This window comes from Pelophylax lessonae (assembly GCF_965119305.1).
Source record: "Pelophylax lessonae genome assembly, chromosome: 2".
In the NCBI taxonomy this organism is placed as follows: Eukaryota; Metazoa; Chordata; class Amphibia; order Anura; family Ranidae; genus Pelophylax; species Pelophylax lessonae.
In genome coordinates, this window is record NC_138769.1 from 484,328,654 (window position 1) to 484,351,230 (window position 22,577).

At 45.6% G+C, this 22,577-nt stretch overlaps 1 protein-coding gene across 1 annotated transcript in view; it reads left to right on the plus strand.

Moving 5' to 3' along the window:
* Positions 1 to 22,577, plus strand: part of PCCA (propionyl-CoA carboxylase subunit alpha) — a 1,213,132-nt gene that overhangs the window by 858,075 nt on the left and 332,480 nt on the right. Inside the window, exon 19 of the mRNA XM_082247734.1 lies at positions 15,529 to 15,631. Within this exon, the coding sequence (XP_082103860.1) occupies positions 15,529 to 15,631 (103 nt within the window). The remainder of the gene's footprint in view (positions 1 to 15,528; positions 15,632 to 22,577) is intronic.

Consider the following 22,577-nt stretch of genomic DNA (forward strand, 5'->3'; position numbering starts at 1 on the left):
CCATCGATTTGAAGGATGCGTACCTTCACATCCCCATATTCGAGGGTCATCAGAGGTACCTTCGATTTGCCATTGCGGAGGATCACTACCAGTTCGTGGCGTTGCCCTTTGGTCTCGCCTCGGCTCCGCGGGTCTTCACCAAGGTGCTTGCACCGGTTCTGGCATTATTGAGGGCCCAGGGCATTTCTGTCCTGGGGTATCTGGACGACATTCTGGTTCGGTCTGCGACCAGACAGGGTCTGGAGGAGGACCTGTCTGTCACAATGCAAACTCTGCAGGAGTTTGGTTGGACGATAAATTTTCCAAAGTCGACACTGAGTCCGTCGGTTCGTCTCCCCTATCTGGGAATGATACTGGACTCGGTGCAGACGAAGGTCTTCCTGCCGGAAGACAAACTCAGGACTCTCCGGGAGGAAGTCAGGTCCCTCAGGGACGTTCCGAACTCGTCTCTGCGGACGTGTATGAGATGTCTGGGATTGATGGTCTCGGCCTTCGAGGCGATTCCTTTCGCACAGTTTCACACGCGGGGTCTCCAAGCGGAGATCCTGTCCAGGTGGGACGGGCGACCTCAATCTCTGGATCTTCAAATCTCGTTGAGTCTTCGCACCAGGGAAAACCTTCTGTGGTGGCTCCAGTCCCCGTTGGTGTCCGGGGGCAAGTCGTTTCGTCCGATCTCGTGGACGGTAATCACCACGGATGCCAGCCTGTCGGGCTGGGGTGGAGTTCTGGGCGTTCTGTCCGCTCAGGGGACTTGGTCGGAGGGGGAGTCTTCCCTTCCGATCAACATTCTGGAATTGCGTGCGATAAGGCTCTGTCTTCATCGCTGGACGGACCGGCTGCAGGGTTGCCCGGTTCGGGTGCAGACGGACAATGCCACGGCGGTGGCCTACATCAACCACCAAGGGGGCACCAGGAGTGCCCGAGCGGCTCGAGAAGTGGCCGACATTCTGTCTTGGGCCGAGACTCATGTCCCGGCGATAACGGCGGTTCACATTCCGGGAGTGGAGAACTGGCAGGCGGACTATCTGAGTCGCCAGACCCTGGATCAGGGGGAATGGTCTCTCCATCCGGCTGTCTTCCAGACGTTGTGCGCGAAGTGGGGTCTTCCAGATGTGGACCTGTTCGCATCTCGCCTCAACAACAAGGTGAGGAGGTTCGTGGCAAGGACGCGCGACCCTCGGGCAGACGCGTCGGACGCGTTAGTGGCCCCGTGGCATCAGTACAGGCTGATGTACGCGTTTCCACCGATTCAGTTGCTGTCCAGGTTCCTTCGCAGGTTACACTCGGAACGCAACACGGTGATTCTTGTGGCACCGGACTGGCCTCGCCGGTCCTGGTACGCAGACCTCGTGAATCTGGCGGTCGACGCCCCGTGGCGTCTGCCTCTTGGAGACGATCTACTGTCTCAAGGACCGATATACCATCCTGCTTTACAGTCGCTGGCTTTGACAGCCTGGCTGTTGAGACCGAGGTCCTGAAGGAGAGGGGTCTCTCTCCGGAGGTCGTTCATACTTTAATCAGCGCGAGGAAGTCTTCCTCGGGGAAGGTTTATTACCGTACTTGGAAGGCCTATTTTGCCTGGTGTGAGTCCAGGGGGTTTTCACCCCGCACGTACTCGGTGTCCCATGTGCTGTCTTTCCTTCAAACGGGTGTTGATCAGCGTTTGGCGCTGGCTACGATAAAGGGTCAGGTGTCTGCTCTGGCCGTTCTGTTTCAACGTCCCGTGGCTTCCAACCCATTGGTTGGCACCTTTGTTCAGGGTGTGCGGCATCTGGTTCCTCCTAGGAGGGATCCTTTGCCCCCTTGGGACTTGAATCTCGTTCTATCTGTGTTACAGCGTGCTCCTTTTGAACAGATCAGGGAGATCTCGTTGTCTATGTTGTCCACAAAGGTCGCCTTTTTGGTGGCGATCACTTCGGCTCGCAGAGTGTCAGAGCTGGCGGCTTTGTCCTGCAAGTCTCCGTACCTGGTTATTCATTTGGATAAGGTGGTCTTGCGACCTAATCCTTCTTTTCTGCCGAAACGAGTTTCAGCATTCCATCTTAATGAGGATATTGTCTTGCCTTCGTTGTGCACGAAGCCTAAACATCCAAAGGAGGTGAGATTGCACTCTCTGGATGTTGTTCGGGCGATAAGGGTTTACCTTAAATCGACTGAGTCTTTTCGAAAGACGGACTCCTTGTTTGTTCTTCCAGAGGGTCCTCGTTAGGGCATGGCGGCTTCGGCCTCTACCATCGCCAAATGGATCAGGCAGACCATTGAACAGGCCTATGCTTTGCAGGGGAAGGTTCCCCCTGTGCCTGTGAAGGCGCACTCTACTAGATCTCTGAGTACGTCCTGGGCCTGTCGTCATGGGGCTTCTGTAGCCCAGGTGTGTAAGGCGGCGACTTGGTCGACCGTGCACACTTTCACAAAATTCTACACAGTAGATGTTCAGGCATCGGCGGATGCTTCCTTTGGCCGCAAGGTTCTTAGTGCGGCTGTTCCCTAGGGTCCCTTGTTGGGGACTCCTGGCTGTTGGGATAAGTTTTGTATCCCCTGGTTTTTTGTCTTTTCCTGGGTTGTTGCTCCTGTTGAGCACTTATTTTTGCTGTTGCCCAGCTGGTTTCCTTCCTTTGGTAAGGTTCCTTTCTTTGATGTGGAGACTGCGTTGCCTTTCGGCGCGGATGCGTTTCCCACCCCTCATGTTTGCACTGCTTTGGGACGTCCCCATATGTGACGAATATGAAGAGGCGGCGACTGTCGGAGGACGTAAGAGAAAACGGAATTTTTGTAAAATCTTACCTGTAAAATTCCTTTCTCTGAGTCCTCCGACAGTCGCCGCCCCCGCCCCTCTTTTGGGGTTTGATTGTATACTCTACTGCTATTCCACTAAAACTGAGATATGGTTGCAGGAAGTAGGAGGGTATTGACTGAGGGGACCACCCCTTGAGGGTGGGATATGTTAAAGCTTTATTGTTAACATATTCTGTTGCCTAGCTACTCCTTCGGAGCAAAGTCTAATACCCCATATGTGACGAATATGAAGAGGCGGCGACTGTCGGAGGACTCAGAGAAAGGAATTTTACAGGTAAGATTTTACAAAAATTCCGTTATACTGCGGTCCTCACAGTAGTGGGGGAGCGGCGGTTTCGGCGCCATTTTGGCTGCGCTCGCCCCGGCCGCATGTTTGCACTGCGGGCGGCCATTTTCTTGTAGCCTTCCATAGGCTTTAATAGAGCGCCCTGATTCATCACTTCCTCTTTCCTGGGTGCACCGATCGAGGCAGCAGCAGTGGTCTCTTCAGGTTTAATCCTCTCTTCTTCCTATATCCATTGCCTGTATTCAGTTTTATCCCTGTGGGGGTCTGCTTGTGCTAGTGTGCGTGTGCGGTGGGCTGCACTCGCCGCGCTTGTTAAAGGGGCAGTTAACCCTTTATTCTCCAGCATATTTTTTGGGGCAATGGATTCTCAGGAAGGCAAATTTCCTGCCACCTTGGTGGGTAGCCAGGGGACTGCTGTTTCCCCCCCAGGGGGGGATTTGGCTGAGGTGGTGGCTAACCTTGCTGCTCAGGTGCAGATGCTTGTGGCTGCTCACTCCACTAAAAGACCCAGAGTTTCAATGTCCTCTGATTCAGAGGGTGATGGTGATGGGGCTGCTATGGCTGGGATCTCCTTATCGGGGTCCTGTTCCTCCCTGGATCTCGTGGGGTCCGAGGTGGAGGCTGAGATTGAAGGGGTTGATGATTCTCCCCCTGGCTCGCCTGAAGAGCTTGCAATCATGGATGAATTGGTTGCTTCTATTAAACAAACGCTGCGTTTGCAGGATGAACCGTGTCCTCCTGCTGCCCTGGCGGCTTATGGGACACAGAAAAGACGCAAGACATCGCAGGTCTTTCCCTGCACTGATGATTTTCAGCGCGCTGTTAAGGAACAATGGCACAATTTACGCAAACCTTTTGCTGTGCCAAGTAGGTTCGGGCTGCGTTATACTTTCACGCCTACCACTGATGAACGGTGGTGTGTGCCACCCCCGGTGGATCACGCGATCGCAGTTTTGAATAAATCCACTGTGATTCCTGCAGAAGATACTCCGGTGTTCCGAGATGCCACGGATAGGAGACTGGAGTCTCTTGCCCGCCATACATATTCTGTTACGGGTTCGATGCTTAAAGCTCTGTTTGCCTCTTTTATGGCAGCCCAGGCTGTCGCGAGTTGGACGCAGGTGCTTAGGCGCGTTCTAGTGGCTGATTCGGCCTCACCGGCGACAATGGATATGGTGGATCAAATCCATCAAGGTGTCATGTATTTGTGTGATGCGGACTTGGATTTAGTGCCGTTGGCTGCACGTGTACACAGCGTAGCGGTGTTGTCTCGCCGCCTGGTTTGGTTAAAGTGTTGGTCTGTGGACCAATCTTCGTGCAAGACCTTAGCCAATCTGCCTTATGATGGATCTCGCCTTTTTGGGGAATCCTTGGATACGTTGATAAAGGGGATCACGGGCGGTAGGAGCACACTCTTACCCCATTTCCCCAAGGCTAAGGGGGCTCCTGGTAAGAAGCATGCTAATTTTCGGCCTTCTCAGGGGTCCTTTTGTGCCTTTCGGTCGCACTACAAGGGCAAACCGTTCAAGGGTCACGACTCCCAAAAGAAGCCGTGGTCTGGTAAGCAGAAGTCTGGTCAGTCCGGACCCGCTGCCCATAACAATGCGGCCTGAAGGGACGCCCTCACCCAGTTCTGGGGTGGGGGGACGCTTGCTCGGTTTTCTTCAACCCTGGCTGGCCCGCGTTCGGGACCGGTGGGTTCAGGAGATCGTTCGATCTGGCTACAAGATCGAGTTTCTCTCTCGGCCGGAGAGCAGATTCTTTCCCTCAAATCTTCAACTGTCTCCAGAGCGTTTGCGGGATCTGCACCTAGCGGTGCGGGACCTGAGAGCTCAGGAAGTGGTGGTTCCGGTGCCTCATCGGGACAGATTTCGGGGGTTTTATTCAAATCTGTTCACCGTGCCCAGGAAGGAGGGCAAGGTTCGTCCAATTGTGGACTTGAAGGCTCTGAACCGCTTTGTGCGGGTTCACAAGTTCCGCATGGAATCCCTGCGGTCGGTGGTGGCTGCCCTGGTTCCGGGGGAATTCATGGCCTCCATCGATTTGAAGGATGCGTACCTTCACATCCCGATTTTCGAGGGTCACCAGAGGTACCTGCGATTCGCCATTGCGGAGGATCATTACCAATTCGTGGCGTTACCTTTTGGTCTCGCCTTGGCTCCACAGGTTTTCACCAAGGTGCTTGCACCGGTTCTGGCTTTGTTGAGAGCCCAGGGCATCTCTGTCCTGGGGTATCTGGACGATATTCTGGTTCGGTCTGCGACCAGCCAGGGTCTGGAAAAGGACCTGTCCGTCACGATGCAAACTCTACAGGAGTTTGGTTGGATGATAAATTTTCCAAAATCAACGCTGGGTCCGTCGGTTCGGCTTCCCTACTTGGGAATGATCCTGGACTCGGTCCAGGCGAAGGTCTTCCTGCCGGACGACAAACTCAGGACTCTTCAGGAGGAAGTCAGGTCCCTCAGGGACGTTCCACACTCGTCACTGCGGACGTGCATGAGATGTCTGGGGTTGATGGTCTCGGCCTTCGAGGTGATCCCCTTTGCCCAGTTCCACACGCGGGGTCTCCAAGCGGAGATCCTGTCCAGGTGGGATGGGCGACCGCAATCTCTGGATCTTCATATCTCGTTGAGCCATCGCACCAGAAGGGATCTTCTGTGGTGGCTCCAGTCCCCGATGGTGTCAGGGGGCAAGTCCTTTTGTCCTCTCTCGTGGACAGTGATCACCACGGATGCCAGCCTGTCGGGCTGGGGTGGTGTTCTGGGCGTTCTGTCTGCCCAGGGAACTTGGTCGGAGGGGGAGTCCTCCCTTCCGATCAACATTCTGGGATTGCGTGCGATAAATCTCTGCCTTCGTCGTTGGACGGACCGGCTGCAGGGCTGTCCGGTTCGGGTGCAGACGGACAATGCCACGGCGGTGGCCTACATCAACCACCAGGGGGGCACCAGGAGTGCCCGAGCAGCTCGGGAAGTAGCCAACATCTTGGACTCACGTCCCGGCGATAACGGCAGTTCACATTCCGGGGGTGGAGAACTGGCAGGCGGACTATCTGAGTCGCCAGACCCTGGATCAGGGGGAATGGTCTCTCCATCCGGCTGTCTTCCAGATGTTGTGCGCGAAGTGGGGTCTTCCAGATGTGGACCTGTTCGCGTCTCGTCTGAACAACAAGGTGAAAAAGTTCGTGGCAAGGACGCGCGACCCTCGGGCAGACGCGTCGGACGCGTTGGTGGCCCTGTGGCATCAGTACCGACTGATGTATGCGTTTCCACCGATTCAATTGCTGTCCAGGTTCCTTCGCAGGTTGCACTCGGAACGCAGCACGGTGATTCTTGTGGCACCGGACTGGCCTCACCGGTCCTGGTACGCGGACCTCGTGAATCTGGTGGTCGACGCCCCGTGGCGTCTGCCTCTTCGAGACGATCTCCTGTCTCAAGGGCTGATATTCCATCCTGCTTTACAGTCGCTGGCTTTGACGGCCTGGCTGTTGAGACCGAGGTCCTGAAGGATAGGGGTCTCTCCCCTGAGGTCATTCACACTTTGATCAACGCGAGGAAGCCTTCCTCGGGGAAGGTCTATTACCGTACTTGGAAGGCCTATTTTGCCTGGTGTGAGTCCAGGGGGTTTTCACCTCGCACGTACTCGTTTTCTCGAGTGTTGTCCTTCCTTCAAACGGGTGTCGACCAGCGTTTGACGCTGGCTACGGTCAAGGGTCAGGTGTCTGCGCTGGCCGTTCTTTTTCAACGTCCTGTGGCTTCTAACCCCTTGGTTGGCACTTTTGTTCAGGGGGTGCGACATCTGGTCCCTCCTAGGAGGGAACCTCTGCCTCCTTGGGATTTGAATCTCGTTCTCTCCGTGTTACAACGTGCTCCTTTTGAACAGATCAGGGAGATCTCGTTGTCTATGTTGTCCAAAAAGGTCGCCTTTTTGGTGGCGATCACTTCGGCTTGTAGAGTGTCAGAGCTGGCGGCTTTGTCCTGCAAGTCTCCGTATCTGGTTATTCACTTGGATAAGGTGGTCTTGCGACCTAACCCTTCTTTTCTTCCGAAGCGAGTTTCAGAATTTCATCTCAATGAGGATATTGTTTTGCCTACGCTTTGCGCGAAACCTAAGCATCCGAAGGAGGTGAGGTTGCACTCCTTGGATGCTGTTCGGGCAATGAGGGTTTACCTTAAATCGACTGAGTCTTTTCGTAAGACGGACTCTTTTTTTGTTCTTCCGGAAGGTCCTCGGAAGGGCATGGCGGCGTCGCCTTCTACCATCGCCAAATGGATCAGACAGACCATTGAACAGGCATATGCTTTGCAGGGAAAAGTTCCCCCTATGCCTGTGAAGGCGCACTCTACTAGATCTCTGAGTACGTCTTGGGCCTGTCGTCATGGGGCTTCTGTGGCCCAGGTGTGTAAGGCGGCGACCTGGTTGACCGTGCACACTTTCACAAAATTCTATAAAGTGGATGTTCAGGCATCGGCAGATGCTTCCTTTGGCCGCAAGGTCCTTAGTGTGGCAGTTCCTTAGGGTCCCTTGTTTTGGACCCCTGGCTGTTTTGGGATAAGTGTTTTGTCCCTGGGTTATTTGCTTTTCCTGGGTTGTTGCTCCTGTTGAGCGAGTTTTTTTCATGTTGCCCAGCTGGTTTCCTTCCTTTGGTAAGGTTCCTTTCTTTGATGTGGAGACTGTGTTGCCTTACGGCGCGGCTGCGTTTCCCACCCCTCATGTTTGCACTGCTTTGGGACGTCCCCATTGTGACGAATATGAAGATGGCGGCGACTGTCGGAGGACGTAAGAGAAAACGGAATTTTTGTAAAATCTTACCTGTAAAATTCCTTTCTCTGAGTCCTCCGACAGTCGCCGCCCCCGCCCCTCTTTTGGGGTTTGGTTATATACTCTACTGCTATTCCACTGAAACTGAGATATGGATGCAGGAAGTAGGAGGGTATTGACTGAGGGGACCACCCCCTCGGGGTGGGATATGTTAAAAGCTTTAATGTTAACATATTCTGTTGCCTAGCTACTCCTTCGGAGCAAAGTCTAATACCCCCATTGTGACGAATATGAAGATGGCGGCGACTGTCAGAGGACTCAGATAAAGGAATTTTACAGGTAAGATTTTACAAAAATTCCGTTATCGACCGCCCACGTCGTTTTACGTTGGTACTTTGATGCTAAATACCGGGATTATGGCCATAACCCCGGTATTTTTTAAAATGGCGGGCATTCGGCTTTCAGGTAAGGGTGGTCCCAGCAGCGGATTCGCCACGGGATCACCCTTACAGTGCGGTGGAAGAGGTGCCCCCCTCCCGCCGCGTCCCGGCCGTTTTCCCTGCTTACCGGACCCGCCGGCAGCGGGGAAAATTATCCAGTCCCGGTGTTCCGTGAGAATTACCTACCCCGTGAGAAAAACCTACCGTCGTCACTTCCTGCCAGGAACAGCCGAGCAGTGCAGCAGTGCGCATGCTCACAGCCCCGGATACGTAATAGAGCAGCTGAGGAGCTGACTAGTGCGCATGCGCACTAGTATGAAATGATCACGGTGTTCCGTGAAAAAAACCTACCCACGCGTCGGTTACATTAAAACAGCTGTGCTGCAATATGAGTCATTTCCGCTCCTGTCCCTGGCACTTCCCTGATCTTGGCTAGTAAATATAAAAGCGGCTCTAGGCTCCATGATTTATCTTTTCATACACCCGCCGCCGCTTTTATATTTACTAGCTGAGATCAGGGAAGTGACAGGGATAGGAGTGGAGATGACTCCTATTGTAGCACAGCTGTTTTAATGTACGGGCCGCATTACACACACTGCCGTGCACCGGAAGTGAGGAGGGTAGGTTTTTCTCACGGAACACCGGATCCTCTAAGACAGGATGTCGAGTGAGGGCAAGATGGCCCTCACTTGACTCTATGGTCTTGGAGGACCAGAGCGATGTCAAATGGCGTTGCCTAGCAACCGGCTTAAAGAGCCCGGTTTTTTTTTTAAACCATTTTTTTTTCTTTTTTAGTGTCCTTGTGAGATCTGAGGACTTTTTGACCCCAGATCTCACAATAAAGAGGTCCTGTCATGGCTATTTCTATTACAAGGAATGTTTACATTCCTTGTAATAGGAATAAAAATGATCAAATGTTTTATTTTTTTTTAAACTGTGTAAAAATCAAAAATAATAAATAAAATAAATAGGGGGGGGGAAAAATTAAAGCGCCCTGTCCCCGTTAGCTCGCACGCAGAAGCGAACACATACGCAAGTCCCGCTCACATATGTAAACGGTGTTCAAACCACACATGTGAGGTATTGCCGTGATCGTTAGAGCGAGAGCAATAATTTGAGCTCTAGACCTCCTCTGTAAGTCTAAGCCTATGGGGATTTTAAGTACCAAAGTTTGTCACCATTCCGCGAGCGTGCGCAATTTTGAAGCATGACATGTTGGGTATCTATTTACTCGGCGTAATATTATCTTTCACATTATGGGAAAAAATTGGGCTAAATTTACTGTTTTCTTATTTTTTAATTCAAAAACAGGATTTTTTTTGCAAAAAAATTGGATTTGGAAGACCGCTGCACAAATACGGTGTGATTAAAAAATATTGCAATGATCTCCATTTTATTCTATAGGGTCTCTCAAAAAAATATATATGTTTGGGGGTTCTATGTAGTTTTCTAGCAAAAAAAAATGATTTTGGCTTGTAAACCGCAAGTGTCAAAAATAGGCCTGGTCGGTAAGTGGTTAAATACCACCAAAAGAAAGCTCTATTTGCCTCAAAAAATAGGCGTTTAATTTGGGTACAGTGTGCCCTAAAATTGGCCTGGACAACAAAGGGGTGAAAGTGTCCAGTATGGAGGGGGTTAAGGCACTGTGACTGTCATGTGACTGTAGTAAAGTACATTTACTGTTTCTCTGCTTTTAGCTCTGTGAATTGAGTTTAAATGTGGTAATGGATCATGATTATCATTGAGTTTAATGATTGCAGTGCATTGTTGTAGAATGGCCAAGGAATTGCTTTTTTTTCAAGACTGCTGAAAACATTGACCCCTTATAGAGCTCTCATATTTCAGGAAAGACATTCAGGAGAGGTTTAAAGTTGAAGTAAAACTTATAAAGAAAAGTTTTCAGCAGGTAGGATCAAGTGATAGTCATCCCCTACCACGGTTTACTTCTATTTTAAAGTAATTGTAAAGTCAGAAGGTTTTTTATTCTATGCGTTAAGATAAAAAGCCTTCTGTGTGCAGCAGCCCCCCTAATACTTACCTGAGCCCCATCTCTATCCAGCAATGTCTGAGTTCCTCGGCCGTCTGGGACTCTCCCTCCTGATTGGCTGAGACACAGCAGCGGCGCCATTGGCTCCTGTGGCTGTCAGTCAGGTAGCCAATCAGGAAAGAGAGGGGGCAGGGCCGAACCACATGTCACACGTGTCTGAAGGGACACAGAGCTGAACCCAGCTCGGCTCGGGCGTGCCTATAGCTAGCTGCTTACTGTGGGGGCAGTGAAGAGGGACCCAAGAAGAGGAGGACCTGGGTTTCCCTGTGCAAAACCACTAAGTGTATAAACATGTTTGTTATTTTAAAAGGAAAAAAAAACAAGACTTTACAATCCCTTTTATAAACACCGGGATAAAGTAAAATACCTTCCAAGGCATCAGCAACCACTAAATATACGTATTAATGAATCTTTATAGAAAATTCCACCAAAATAGATTTACAGCATCTGCATCCATTAAAAATCTGAAGACATTTCTTGGAGAATAGTTTATTTATGCATTTCAGGTATAAGGTCCTGTATGACAGCGTTCTGAGTGGTCAAAAATTGTAACAGTGAGGCAAGTTTACAGTCGCACCGTTGGGGTTTTCACCAATTTTTTAATGAAATTGGTATGCCTTTATTTTCTTAGATTTAGCATTAAAATGACTGCATGAATGACAAGCTTTCATCCCCCATTCTGATCAATGATATTTTTTGTTGCAACTGCTTTAAAAGTGCAGCTAATTGTGTTTGTGTGCCCAATTTCTTTTTAATATGTAGAATGTCTTTAATCTACCAGTTGCTTGTTTTGTATCCATACAGTTGGTTGAAGGAGCGTGTTCTTTTCATTCCATTTTTTTTTTTTTTTTTATCTATTGAACAACCAAATATTTTTCTTTTTCAGTTTTATTACATGTCTATTTGTGTGTCTTTGACAGTTAGAGTGAAGTTGGGAGGAAATAAGAGCAGATCTGAAGTTTCATTAAAATTGCTTATGCCCTATTTCAAGCCTTTTGAGTGGGCCATCTGTCTAAACATTCCCCCCCTCATCTCCTGACCATTTCCTTGACTTATTCATGAGCCATGGGAGGGCTTCTTTGTAGTCTCCATGTAGCTTGCTTCAGTCTATCCCAACTGAATACATCTATGTGCTTGCATAACATATATTCCACAGTGCTAGAAATTCTCTGAACGAAGTTCAGATGAATGGCCCTTACTCAAGGTTTTCCTTTTTTTTTTTTTTTTGTTTCTGTCTTTATTCCTACAAAGATTCTATGTGAAACTGACCTCACTTGCCACTGAACCCTCTACATTATTCTTGATCATTTTACATGCCACCTGCTGCTAGTGCTGTGATGATAAATGTCTTAATGACCGGTTCATTTTTGGCTATTGTTTTAAGGCAATAGTTTGCTTTCATGACTGCTTTTTTAATTGCCTTACTTTTATAGAATTCATAATTTGTCTTTTTTGTTTTGGTAATGCATATGTAAATAAATTCCACCAAACTAATACAGAAATTTGTATGTATTAAAACACGGCAATCATTTTCACCCTATGGGGTTTACGTTTTTCACCACGGTATTAGTGTTACAGGCTATTAAAATTATTCTGTAGTTTTATTTCTGTCTTTTTTATTGAAATGTTTGCATACATTAGCCAGCTGGAACTACTGTATCAGTAAAAAGCAAAAACACAAAAGCTTTGTGTGTGTGTTTGTGTCTTTTGCTTAATGAGGCAGCCAAAGAGCAGTAACCCCCTAGAAAACAAAGATTTTTGCTTCCCTTTTTAATTGTCGGGTTTCAATTAACTCCATCAAAGGGGACTGAGCATCGGTTATATTTTTGTCACGCCTGCTAAGCAGTGTTTAAGAGTAGCACTCTTACAGTAGCAGCCATTTACATTGAACTTAAAGAGAAACCGCCTAAAAATGGTAAGCAGAGGGAAAATAACTAGTCACCAGCATTGGCTGTGGTCTCACTCATTGTGTTCTCACACTGCAGATATACAGCTATTAGGATTTTGCACAGGCGTAGCTAGGCATCCTCGCATAACAAGACCTGCACTGTTACTTTTCAGGAGGTCATATTTTGTCAGGGTATTATTAGGCACAGATTTTGTAAATGCTCCCTATAACTGTGCAGATCTTCACTTTTAGCCTGGGTTCACACTAGTGCGTTTGGAGCACCTCGTGATTTGCATATGAATCGCACCGCATTCTTGTGCACATCACATGTGATGTCTGTGCAGTGCGATTTGAGCCATACTTTTTTTTATTAACTCAAATTGCATTGCATCTGCATCAGAATGGTGCAGGACCCTTTTTTTTTTCTGAACCTGAATCACATTGCATGGGTACACCCATGGTATGCCATTCTGGCAATTACACTGCCTTTTGCAATTTGTTTTGGGGTGTCGTTAATCTAGCATTGACACCCCCAGTAGATCACATGGACGCTGTGTGTTTGCTATGCAGTATGATGCGTAGAAATGCATCACATCTTGTGTGTTTCCCACATGGCATCAGTGTGAACCAGGGCTTAGCATCCAGTTCAACTTCAAAGCTGATCTCCACCTTTTAATAAAGTTTAAATAGTTTGTTTGGACCAAGCTAGTCCAAACTATTACTTTCACTACTATATGTGCTGGCTGTGTATGTTGTATAAGCTGTATGTAGACTCTGCTACATAGAGTGCACAGTGCTGAGACAAGAACTTGAGCTCTCACTCCCAAAACAAAATCAAGTCAGGCTCAGTGGCGCTCAGCCATTCACAAGGAGCTTTGTATTATTTTAATGAATACAAAGCTTCCTTTGATAAACTGAGGCAGGGAGGCCGGTGTAACTGTAGATTAGCAAAAAAAAGTTGCTCATCTGAGAATTATAAACATTGCTGTAGTGGGCTGTAAGTTTGTTTCTTTAGACAAAACGTATCAGTCATGCTGTGCTAGTAGAGCTGAAAGGATAGTGAACGATTTGTTCCATCCTGGACATCATTTGTGGAACTGCTGCTATAAGGGTAAGGACAAATTGTTTCAGGGAAAGTTTTTTTTTCCCAAGAGCCAATAAAGTGTTACTAAATCCAACACCAGTAAAATTGGCCTGTATATGCAGTAAAGCATGTTTGTTATACTTACTTTTCCCTGCACATTGTGTAAAAAGGCTGTTTGATCCTGTCTTCTCTGATCCTCCCCTTCTTTTACTGTCCTCAATCCATTTGCTGATAGTACAGAGCCTTTGGAATCACTCTGACATGCACAGCTTGGTGTGTATTACTAGGGAGTTTTTTTTTTCTTGGGAGAGTGCATGGGATCAGCACAGGGTCTATCAGCATTGTCCAGACAGAGGGTCAGGGGTTCTGCAGCCTCATAGGGCAGTCAGAGTAGAATGAAAACCCTTCCTACAAGCTTTAAACAGATACTGGTAGAAGTCACAAGACTGCTCTATACTGCTGATGAGAAAAGGTATTTAGCAGTTTAGATTTTCTAAAAAAACTGCATTTCCATGTTCTGGATACTGTGGGAGAACAGGTCCAAATTTACAAGCATCACTACTATGCCTTGGTTAACTTGAATTTTAACTCACATAGTTTATAAAGATTTCACATTTGCCATTCTCACAGTGAATGTTTTTGAACTTTTACCCATCTGTGTTTTAAATAATTTGCCCAGCATTTTCAAAGATGGTTTGGACTTTCCCCCCCCCCCCCCCCCCCCATCGTTTTCAAAAGGGATTTGCCCATTCCATACAACGTAATAGAGAAATTCCAATAACATCCAAGATTCACTCATGAAAACTGTTGCATATGTGGTGTATGTTTGTTTTTTTTTTTTTGTTTTTTTTTTTTAACCTTGTAACTTTGCCTATATGTAATAATAGACTTTGTTGCAGGAGAATGTATGAAAGATATTGTTTTTGCCAGTTCGAATTGACTACTTAGAAATCCTTGTTTATTATGACAGGTTTCACATGCTTCTTAACACAGCTAATATTATAGAAGTTAGACACAAGTGCAGTCGTCAACCTTTCTAAAAAGGTGCTAAGAGGTGTCAGTACATAACAATGTCAGCATATTAGAACATAGAAGAATGACATTATCCAATCAGAGTTCTGCACTGACACCTCTGTTCTCACCCAGCAGGTGCCTCTTCTACAGCTCACATCCATGTCGCAGATGGTTGTCATGGATGCTTTGAATTTTTTACTACATTCACCTGTTACAACATGAGTACAAGAGTTGTTTTTTTTATACCAATAATTTACAAGGGATTTCAAATTACATTTAATTTTAACTTAATGCATCCTGTAGTACCTACTGCCAATGTAAGAAGGTTTGCTATGATTCAGTGTTTTTTTTTTTTTTTTTGTTTTTTTTTTTTTTTTGAGTGTTTGTATTGATTTTCCAAACTGAATATCTGTATTTTGGTGACTGTTTTGAAGCAGTTCCTGCATGAAAAATGTTGCAAGTGACATGAAATTAAAATTCCAGTTGATTGGCATAAATATTACCCCTGTAAAAACAAGCTTCTGATTTAAAATTAGGTGTGTATCCTATAGGGTTGACATCTAGGAGTGAAAAAAGATGTAGGGATCATCATTTTATATTTATTTGATCTAGGAGGGCCTCAGCTCCTTTTCCTATAATAACCAGCATTGAGCCATATAAGGAGCTGTGAAAACAACACTATGGGAAAAACTTTTGTAAGTAGTAGCCAACCGAACACAAACATATAAATTTCATTTTGCAGCTGAACTCTTGTGCTTTTAAGAAATGTAAAACTGTTTATTTTTAAAAGTCATTTGTCTCAAAGCAACATCAGAATGAATGGAAATCCTCCAATCATTCACAAGAGTTGACTGCTAATTTAACATAAAGAAAATATTTGATTGCTTCTTTGTTCCTAATCTTGATGCATTTTGCATTTTTCATACATAAATTCAAATACTGTTCTATTTAACAACAAATAGTATCTCACACACAGTTACCCATTTTTAGATAGCAGTTTTACAACAGGTATTCTGCTTGCCTCAATCAGTAGACAATATCTTTGGTTATAAAGAACATTATTGAAATTTTATAGAAAATTTGTTCAGGAATTCCTAGACAATGGTAATTTTTTTTGTTTAGATTGGGATACTTTCAACTAATTTTGATGAGCTTAGCACTCTTTAAATTAATTTAAATGCAATATAAGTTTAATGTGAACATCTTTCTTTTCAGAGTGCCTATAGCAAAGAATGATTTGAAGATGTGGGACCTTTCTGTAATGTTGGATGGCACTACTCACTCCATTTCTGTTAGAAAACAGAAGGATAACTTCTCTGTAAGTGTATTGTATGTCTTTAAATGAATCAAGGTATAAATGATCACTAAGACTGCAACACCTAGATCAATGATCTCCAAACTTTCTAAACAAGGCCAGTTTACTGTCCTTCAAGCTTTAGAGGGATCGGACTGTGGCCAGTGGAAGTAGAAAATGTCCCAGGGTCAGTGGGAGTAAACAATGTGTTTTAGTGGGAGGAATAGTGCCTCATTTTTGGTATAAGTGGAAGAAATAAGGCCACCGCTTTGGTGTCAGTGGGATAAATGGTGTCCCATCACTGGTGTTAGTTTGAGGAACAGTGTCCAAAAAGTGTCCCAAGGCCCTGATAAAGACAGGCAAAGGGCTGCATCTGGCCCCTTCAGCAACAGTTTGGAGACCACTGACCTAGACAAACTATCTACACTGTCTGGCCAAAATAAAAAGTCGCCACCTGCAATTAACTAAGCCGCTAACTAAACTAAGCATGCAGTTAGTATCCTATTAGATAGTTACTGTGTGTGCCGAAAGAATGAGGTCAGCTGACTACCTGAATATACTGAATGACCAGGTTATTCCATCAATAGATTTTTTCTTCCCTGATGGCACAGGCAGATTCCAAGATGACAATACCAGGATTTATCAGGCTCAAATTGTGAAAGAGTAGTTCAGGGAACATGAGACATAATTTTCACACATGGATTGGCAACCACAGAGTCCAGAACTTAACCCCATTGAGAATCTTTGGGATGTGCTGAAGAAGGCTTTGCGCAGTGGTCCGACTCTCCCATGAATACAAGATCTTGGTGAAACATTAATGCAATACTGGATGGAAATAAATCTTGTGACATTGCAAAAGTCTATCGAAACAATGCCACAGCGAATGCGTGCCGTAATCAAAGCCAACTAAATATTAGAGTGTGTAACCTTTTTTTGGTGGCGACTTTTTTTTTTTTTGCCAGGCAGTGTGTGTGTGTATGTATATATGTATGTATGTATATATATATATATATATATATATATATATATATATTGCAGCTAGTTCACACCACAATTTTTTTTTTCTTTTTTTTTGTCACTGTACTGGGGTCTAGTGCGTTTTTGATGCGTGTAAGTGCGTTCTGGATGTGTTTTTACCAAGTTCCAGCGCAGTTCTGTGAGGGAAAAATGCAGAATGTTGGTGTAAACTATGTAACCTACTTTCTATGCATTTTGGATTAGGGGAAAATAAAGCACTGGAACATATGGTGTGAACTAGCGCTTAGAGAATTCAATGACAGGCACATTTGACTGTTTGCATTGTGAAACCCATCTAAAATGAACAAAAGTGCATCAACATAAGCCCTTATGTTTTACTTAATGTTTTTTTACACATTACTCAGATTTGTGATATTGAAAGTTATAAGGTCTATTCATTATGATTGATACATGGGTAACTGCTTCCTAAAGAGAAATTTAAGGAAGCAAATTAAAGCAACCAGGGATTTGACAGCTGCTGTCTAGTAAACACAACTGTTTCTTTATCGATTTCACTTAGTGACACTAAACCCTAGTTTTAAAAAAATATATTTGCATATGTATTCTGCTTTTAGCCACCTTCAAATATTTATTTTATTTATTTTTTTTTTGTTAGGAGATAGCTAGCATCCTTTGCTCACTCCTGAGATGGATTAGAGATGATGGAATTTGTACTGTGGATAGAGCAGTGTACATGACCACAAATATCATGCACTGCTTGTTACAAATTAAAGGAAATGAGGGGGGGGGGGGAGAGAAAGATGAGGTTTGTGAGCTATAGGGGAAGGCAGAAAAACACCTGCAAACACATTTCATAAAAAATAGATTACATGACCATTAGGTAGTGGATGTGAATGGATTATTTTTGGTGAAAAAGGATATTGTTTACTGTCACTTTATGAGCTCTTTATCACTCCCTGCTGAACACACACACCTAAACCTTCAGATTTCTGATTTGCTGTGCGCACTGTTGTCAAGTCACAATGCATTTATAGCTTGCATTGTATGTCATTAGCGGAATGAAGCTCAGTTTGTGTTTTTAGATTCAGTTTGTTTCTTGAGAATCATAATTATAATGCAGTGGTAAAAAAAAAAAAAAAAGATGTAATTTTCTTTACTGCAAATTATTATAACGGAGGTTACCTTCAGTGCAATCAGCATGTCCAATCCATCAGGTGATCCAGAGACAGCTGAAGTCTTATGTAAATCTTGACTTTTTGTGGAAAGAATCCCTTTCCCCCTCAAGCAAAGTAGATATTTGCATACAACCAGATGCATTTATATTTTTGGGTCTGGTTTTTCTACCATGTGGTTTCCAGTAAAGGTAACCTGCATTTGTGCCATTTTTCATGATCTTCTTTATTTTACTGATTGCTTTATCAATGGCTCTGTTAGACTTTTAACTTCTCCTTACTGCTAGTATCTAAACTCAATACCTTAAAAAAATGTTTCTCTATCATTCGACAGATGCAGCTACATATCTTCATTACCATTGGGTTATGCTCCTCCAATCAGGAATCAGCACTAGGCAGGGAAAAATCTTTACCACACCCATGGGGCTGTCCCTGCAGGCATAACCCCACACACTCTGCTTCAGATTGCAGTTTGTTTCTGCCTAGTTTAGGAATAGGACCTAGCTCCCTGCTGGGACTTCGGTCTTAGCTGTAAATAGGGGATTTTTATTATTTTGTGATTTTTTTATTTTCACTAGTTAGTTCCAGGAGAACTACAAACAGCCGGCTGTGGTTTTGGACTGGATAATCTAGGTCTGTACGGTCTCCCAGCCTGGCCAGTGAGCATGATCAGGTTATATTCCAGAACTAGGCCTCACCACGACAGTGCCCAGACGGATGGGGATGAGCCTGCGAATGAACCATCTTGCTGGGACGCGATCGACCTGGAATGCCCTGAATCATGGCATACCCCCCCTGGCTGACAGCACCCCCATCCCGGGTGGGAGGTGATCTGTTTTGGAATGGCGGCGCCCCCTGGTATCGTGGCTGACTCTGGACTCTGCCTTTGCGAGGGTCTTTCTTCCCCTGAACAAGCTGCTAAAGTTGCAGAAGGCGGTTTGGTTACTGTCGGGAACTGATCTGCCCTCTCTGAGAACCTGCATGTGGGTATTGGGTCTGATGGTATCAACCTTCGAGGCAGTTTCCGTTTGCTCAGTTCCATACAAGACCTTTACAAAAGGAGATTCTTTTCAAGTGGAACAAGGATCCAAAGTCCTTGCACACTGTGATTCGATGGGGGCCACAACACACAATCTGCTTTGTTGTGGTGGCTTCAGTCACCAGCACTATGCCAGGGCAAGTCCTTCCTCCCGCTGTTTTGGATGGTGGTAACCACGGATGCCAGCCTACTAGGCTCGGGTAGGGTGCTGGGAAAGCTCTGTGCCCAGGAAATCTGGACAGCAGAGGAGTCCAAACTGTCAAATGTTTTGGAGCTCAGAGCAATAAAGCTTTGTATTGGACAATGGACGACTCGTCTGGAAGATTGTCTGGTTCAGATTCAATCGAACAATGCCACCGCTGTGGCTTACATTAATCACCAGAGGGGCACCAAGAGTGTCTTGGCGGCCAAGGAGGTGGCCGAGATGCTGGCCTGGGTGGAACAGTTTGTTCCAGCTCTTTCTGCGGTGCACATCCCAGGTGTGGAAAACTGGCAAGCGGATTACGCGAGTCGTCAGATGTTGGACCAAGGGGAGTGGTCCCTACACCCAGAGGTGTTTCATCTTCTGTGTGTTCAGTGAGGGATGCCCAAGGTCGATCTGTTTGCTTCTCATCTCAACAAGAAGGTGCAGAATTTCGTAGCCAGCTCTCGAGATCCTCTGGCAGACGCCACGGACGCACTGGTGGCTCCTTGGGGTCAGTATCGGCTGATTTATGCTTTCCCTCCGTTACAGAGCTTCTATGCAGGGTAGAGATAGAAAGGATTCCGGTCATTCTGGTAGTCTGACTGGCCTTGCCGGTCTTGGTATGCAGACCTGGTAAGGTTGGTCGCCGATGCTCCTTGGGAGACTTCCTCTCAGGGAAGATCTGCAGTCTCAAGGCCCGATCTTCCATCCTGCTTTACAGTCACTGGCAATAAGGGCAAAGCTGTTGAAAGCCAGGTGTTGAGTGATAGAGGTCTTTCTGACTCTGTGATTCCTACGCTGTAGAAAGCTAGGAAGTCGACCTCCAGGAAGATTTTTTATCGTACGTGGAAATCATACATTTCATGGTGTGAATCGCTGAAGGTGCAGCTTGTTTTTCCATTGCTAGGGTTTTGGTCTTTCTACAGAAAGGGGTTGAACAGCTGTTGACTTTGGGCACTATCAAAGGCCAAGTGTCGGCTTTGGCTATATATTTCCAACGCCCGTTAGCCACGCATGCCTTGATTCCTACTTTTATTCAGGAAGTGCGCCATATGGCTCCTCCGAGACATTCCCTGCTACCTTAATGGGATCTTAATTTTGTATTATCTATTCTTTAAAAGCCTCCTTTTGAGTACATTCATAAGAATTCTCTGCTTTCATTGTCTCAGAAGGTTGCCTTTTTGGTAGCTATCACTTCTGCTCGCAGAGTATCTGAATTGGCGGCGTTGTTTAGTCGATCACCTTATCTGAGATAAAGTGGTACTTTGACCTAATCAGTCTTTTCTTCCTAAGGTGGTTTCCGATTTTCATTTGAATGAAGACATTGTGTTGCCTTCACTCTGTCCTAAGCATTCTATGGAAATTGCTTTGAAATTCTTTGGATGTGGTTCAGGCGATCGGGGTTTACCTGGAGGCCACTGAGTCTTTTAGAAAATCAGACACTCTTTTTGTCCTTAGCGAGGGACCTCATAAAGGATTGGCTGCATCTGCTGCGACCACATCTAGATGGATCAGGCAGACAGTTGTTCAGGCTTATTCGCTGAAGGGTAAGGTTCCCCCTTTCCCTGTGAAGGTGTGTTCTACTAGGGCTTTGAGTGCTTCTTGGGCTTTTCGCCATCAAGTGTCTGATGCAAGTATTTGACCCTTTCGCAAAACATGACCTAGTACTTGGTTGCAAAACTCTTGTTGGCAATCACAAACGTCAGACATTTCTTGTAGTTGGCCATCAGGTCTGCACCCATCTCAGGAGGGATTTTTTCCCACTCCTCTTTACAGATCCTCTCCAAGTCATAAGGATTTTGATTCTGACGTTTGGTAACTCGAACCTTCAGCTCCCTCCACAAATTTTCTATAGGATTAAGGTCTGAAGACTGGCTAGGCCGCTCCAGGACCTTATTGTGCTTCTTCTTGAGCCACTCCTTTGTTGCCTTGGCCATGTGTTTTGGGTCATTGTCATGCTGGAATACCCATCAACGACCCATTTTGCAATGTCATGGCTGAGGGAAAAAGGTTCTCACTCATAATTTGACGGTACATGGCCCCGTCCATCGTCCCTTTGATGCCGTAAAGTTGTCCTGTCCCCTTAGCAGAAAAACCCCCAAAGCATAATGTTTCCACCTCCATGTTTGACGGTGGGGATGATAGAAAAAAACCTGGAAAAAACACCTGGGGGGAGGATTTTCCAGAAAAACGGGGGAGAGGGGATGTTTAAATGCTTTGTATTTGAAGAAAAACGTGAAGCAAAAGGTGTATATATATATATATATATATATAAATGACAAACTTTTATTACATAATTACACAAAAAATAATGATAATACAAAAAACAGACAACCAGTCCGGCAGCCTGGTATGAACCATTAAATATAAAGGTACATATATTTAAAAGACCTTCAATGCATCAATACTCATAGATATATGGACAATGGATTCCACAGATTGAGATGACGAAATGTTGGATCCCCAACAAACCCCAAAGCGTTTCAACTTTAAATAGGTTTTCTTCAGGGGGTATGTATTGGTCCACAATTCTTTTGACAAGCATCTGTATATACAATACATGGAACATATCGTTATATCAAAGAGAGTGAAGAAAAACACAATGTATCTGAAAAGACATTAAGTAAGTGAATAAATGACTTGCATACATGTGTGGTCCACCCACACGTATAGCAGAAAGCTGTAGAGCGGTGGGGATGATGTTCTTGGGGTCACAGGCAGCATTCCTTCTCCTCCAAACAAAGTGAGTTGAGTTGATGCCAAAGAGCTCTATTTTGGTCTCATCTAACCACAACACATTCACCCAGTTCTCCTCTGAATCATTTAGATGTTCATTAGCAAACTTCACATGGGCCTGTAAATGTGTCGTCTTAAGCAGGGGGACCTTGCAGGCACTGCAGAATTTCAGTCCTTCTTGGACTAGTGTGTTACCAGTTGATTTCTTGGTGACTATGGTCCCAGCTGCCTTGAGATCATTGACAAGGTTTTCCTGTGTATTTCTGGATTGATTCATCATCGTGTTCACGATCAATAAAACTCCACGAGGTGAGATCTTGCGTGGATCTCCAGACCGAGGGAGATTGACACTTATTTTGTGTTTCTTCCATTTCGCATAATCGCTCCAACTGTTGACACCCTGTCACCAAGCTGCTTGACTATGGTCTTGTAGCCCATTCCACTCTTTTGTATGTCTACAATCTTGTCCTTGACATCCTTGGACAGCTCTTTGGACTTGGCCATGGTGGAGAGAGTGGAATATGATTTATTGCTTCTGTGGATAGGTGTCTTTTTTACAGGTAACAAGCCATTTAGGAGAGTTACATAGTTACATAGTTAGTAAGGTTGAAAAAAGACATCAGTCCATCCAGTTCAACCTATGCATCCAGTTCAACCTATGAATGCGTGTGTGTGTTTGCTTTTAATCGTACATTGTATACCCCTGTATGTTGTGGTCTTTAAGGTGTCCATCTACTAGTTTTTTGAAACTATCGATGCTCCCTGCTGATACTACTGCTTGTGGAAGAGAATTCCACATCCTTACTGCTCTTACAGTGAAGAACCCCTTACGCACTTTAAGGTTAAACCGCCTTTCCTCTA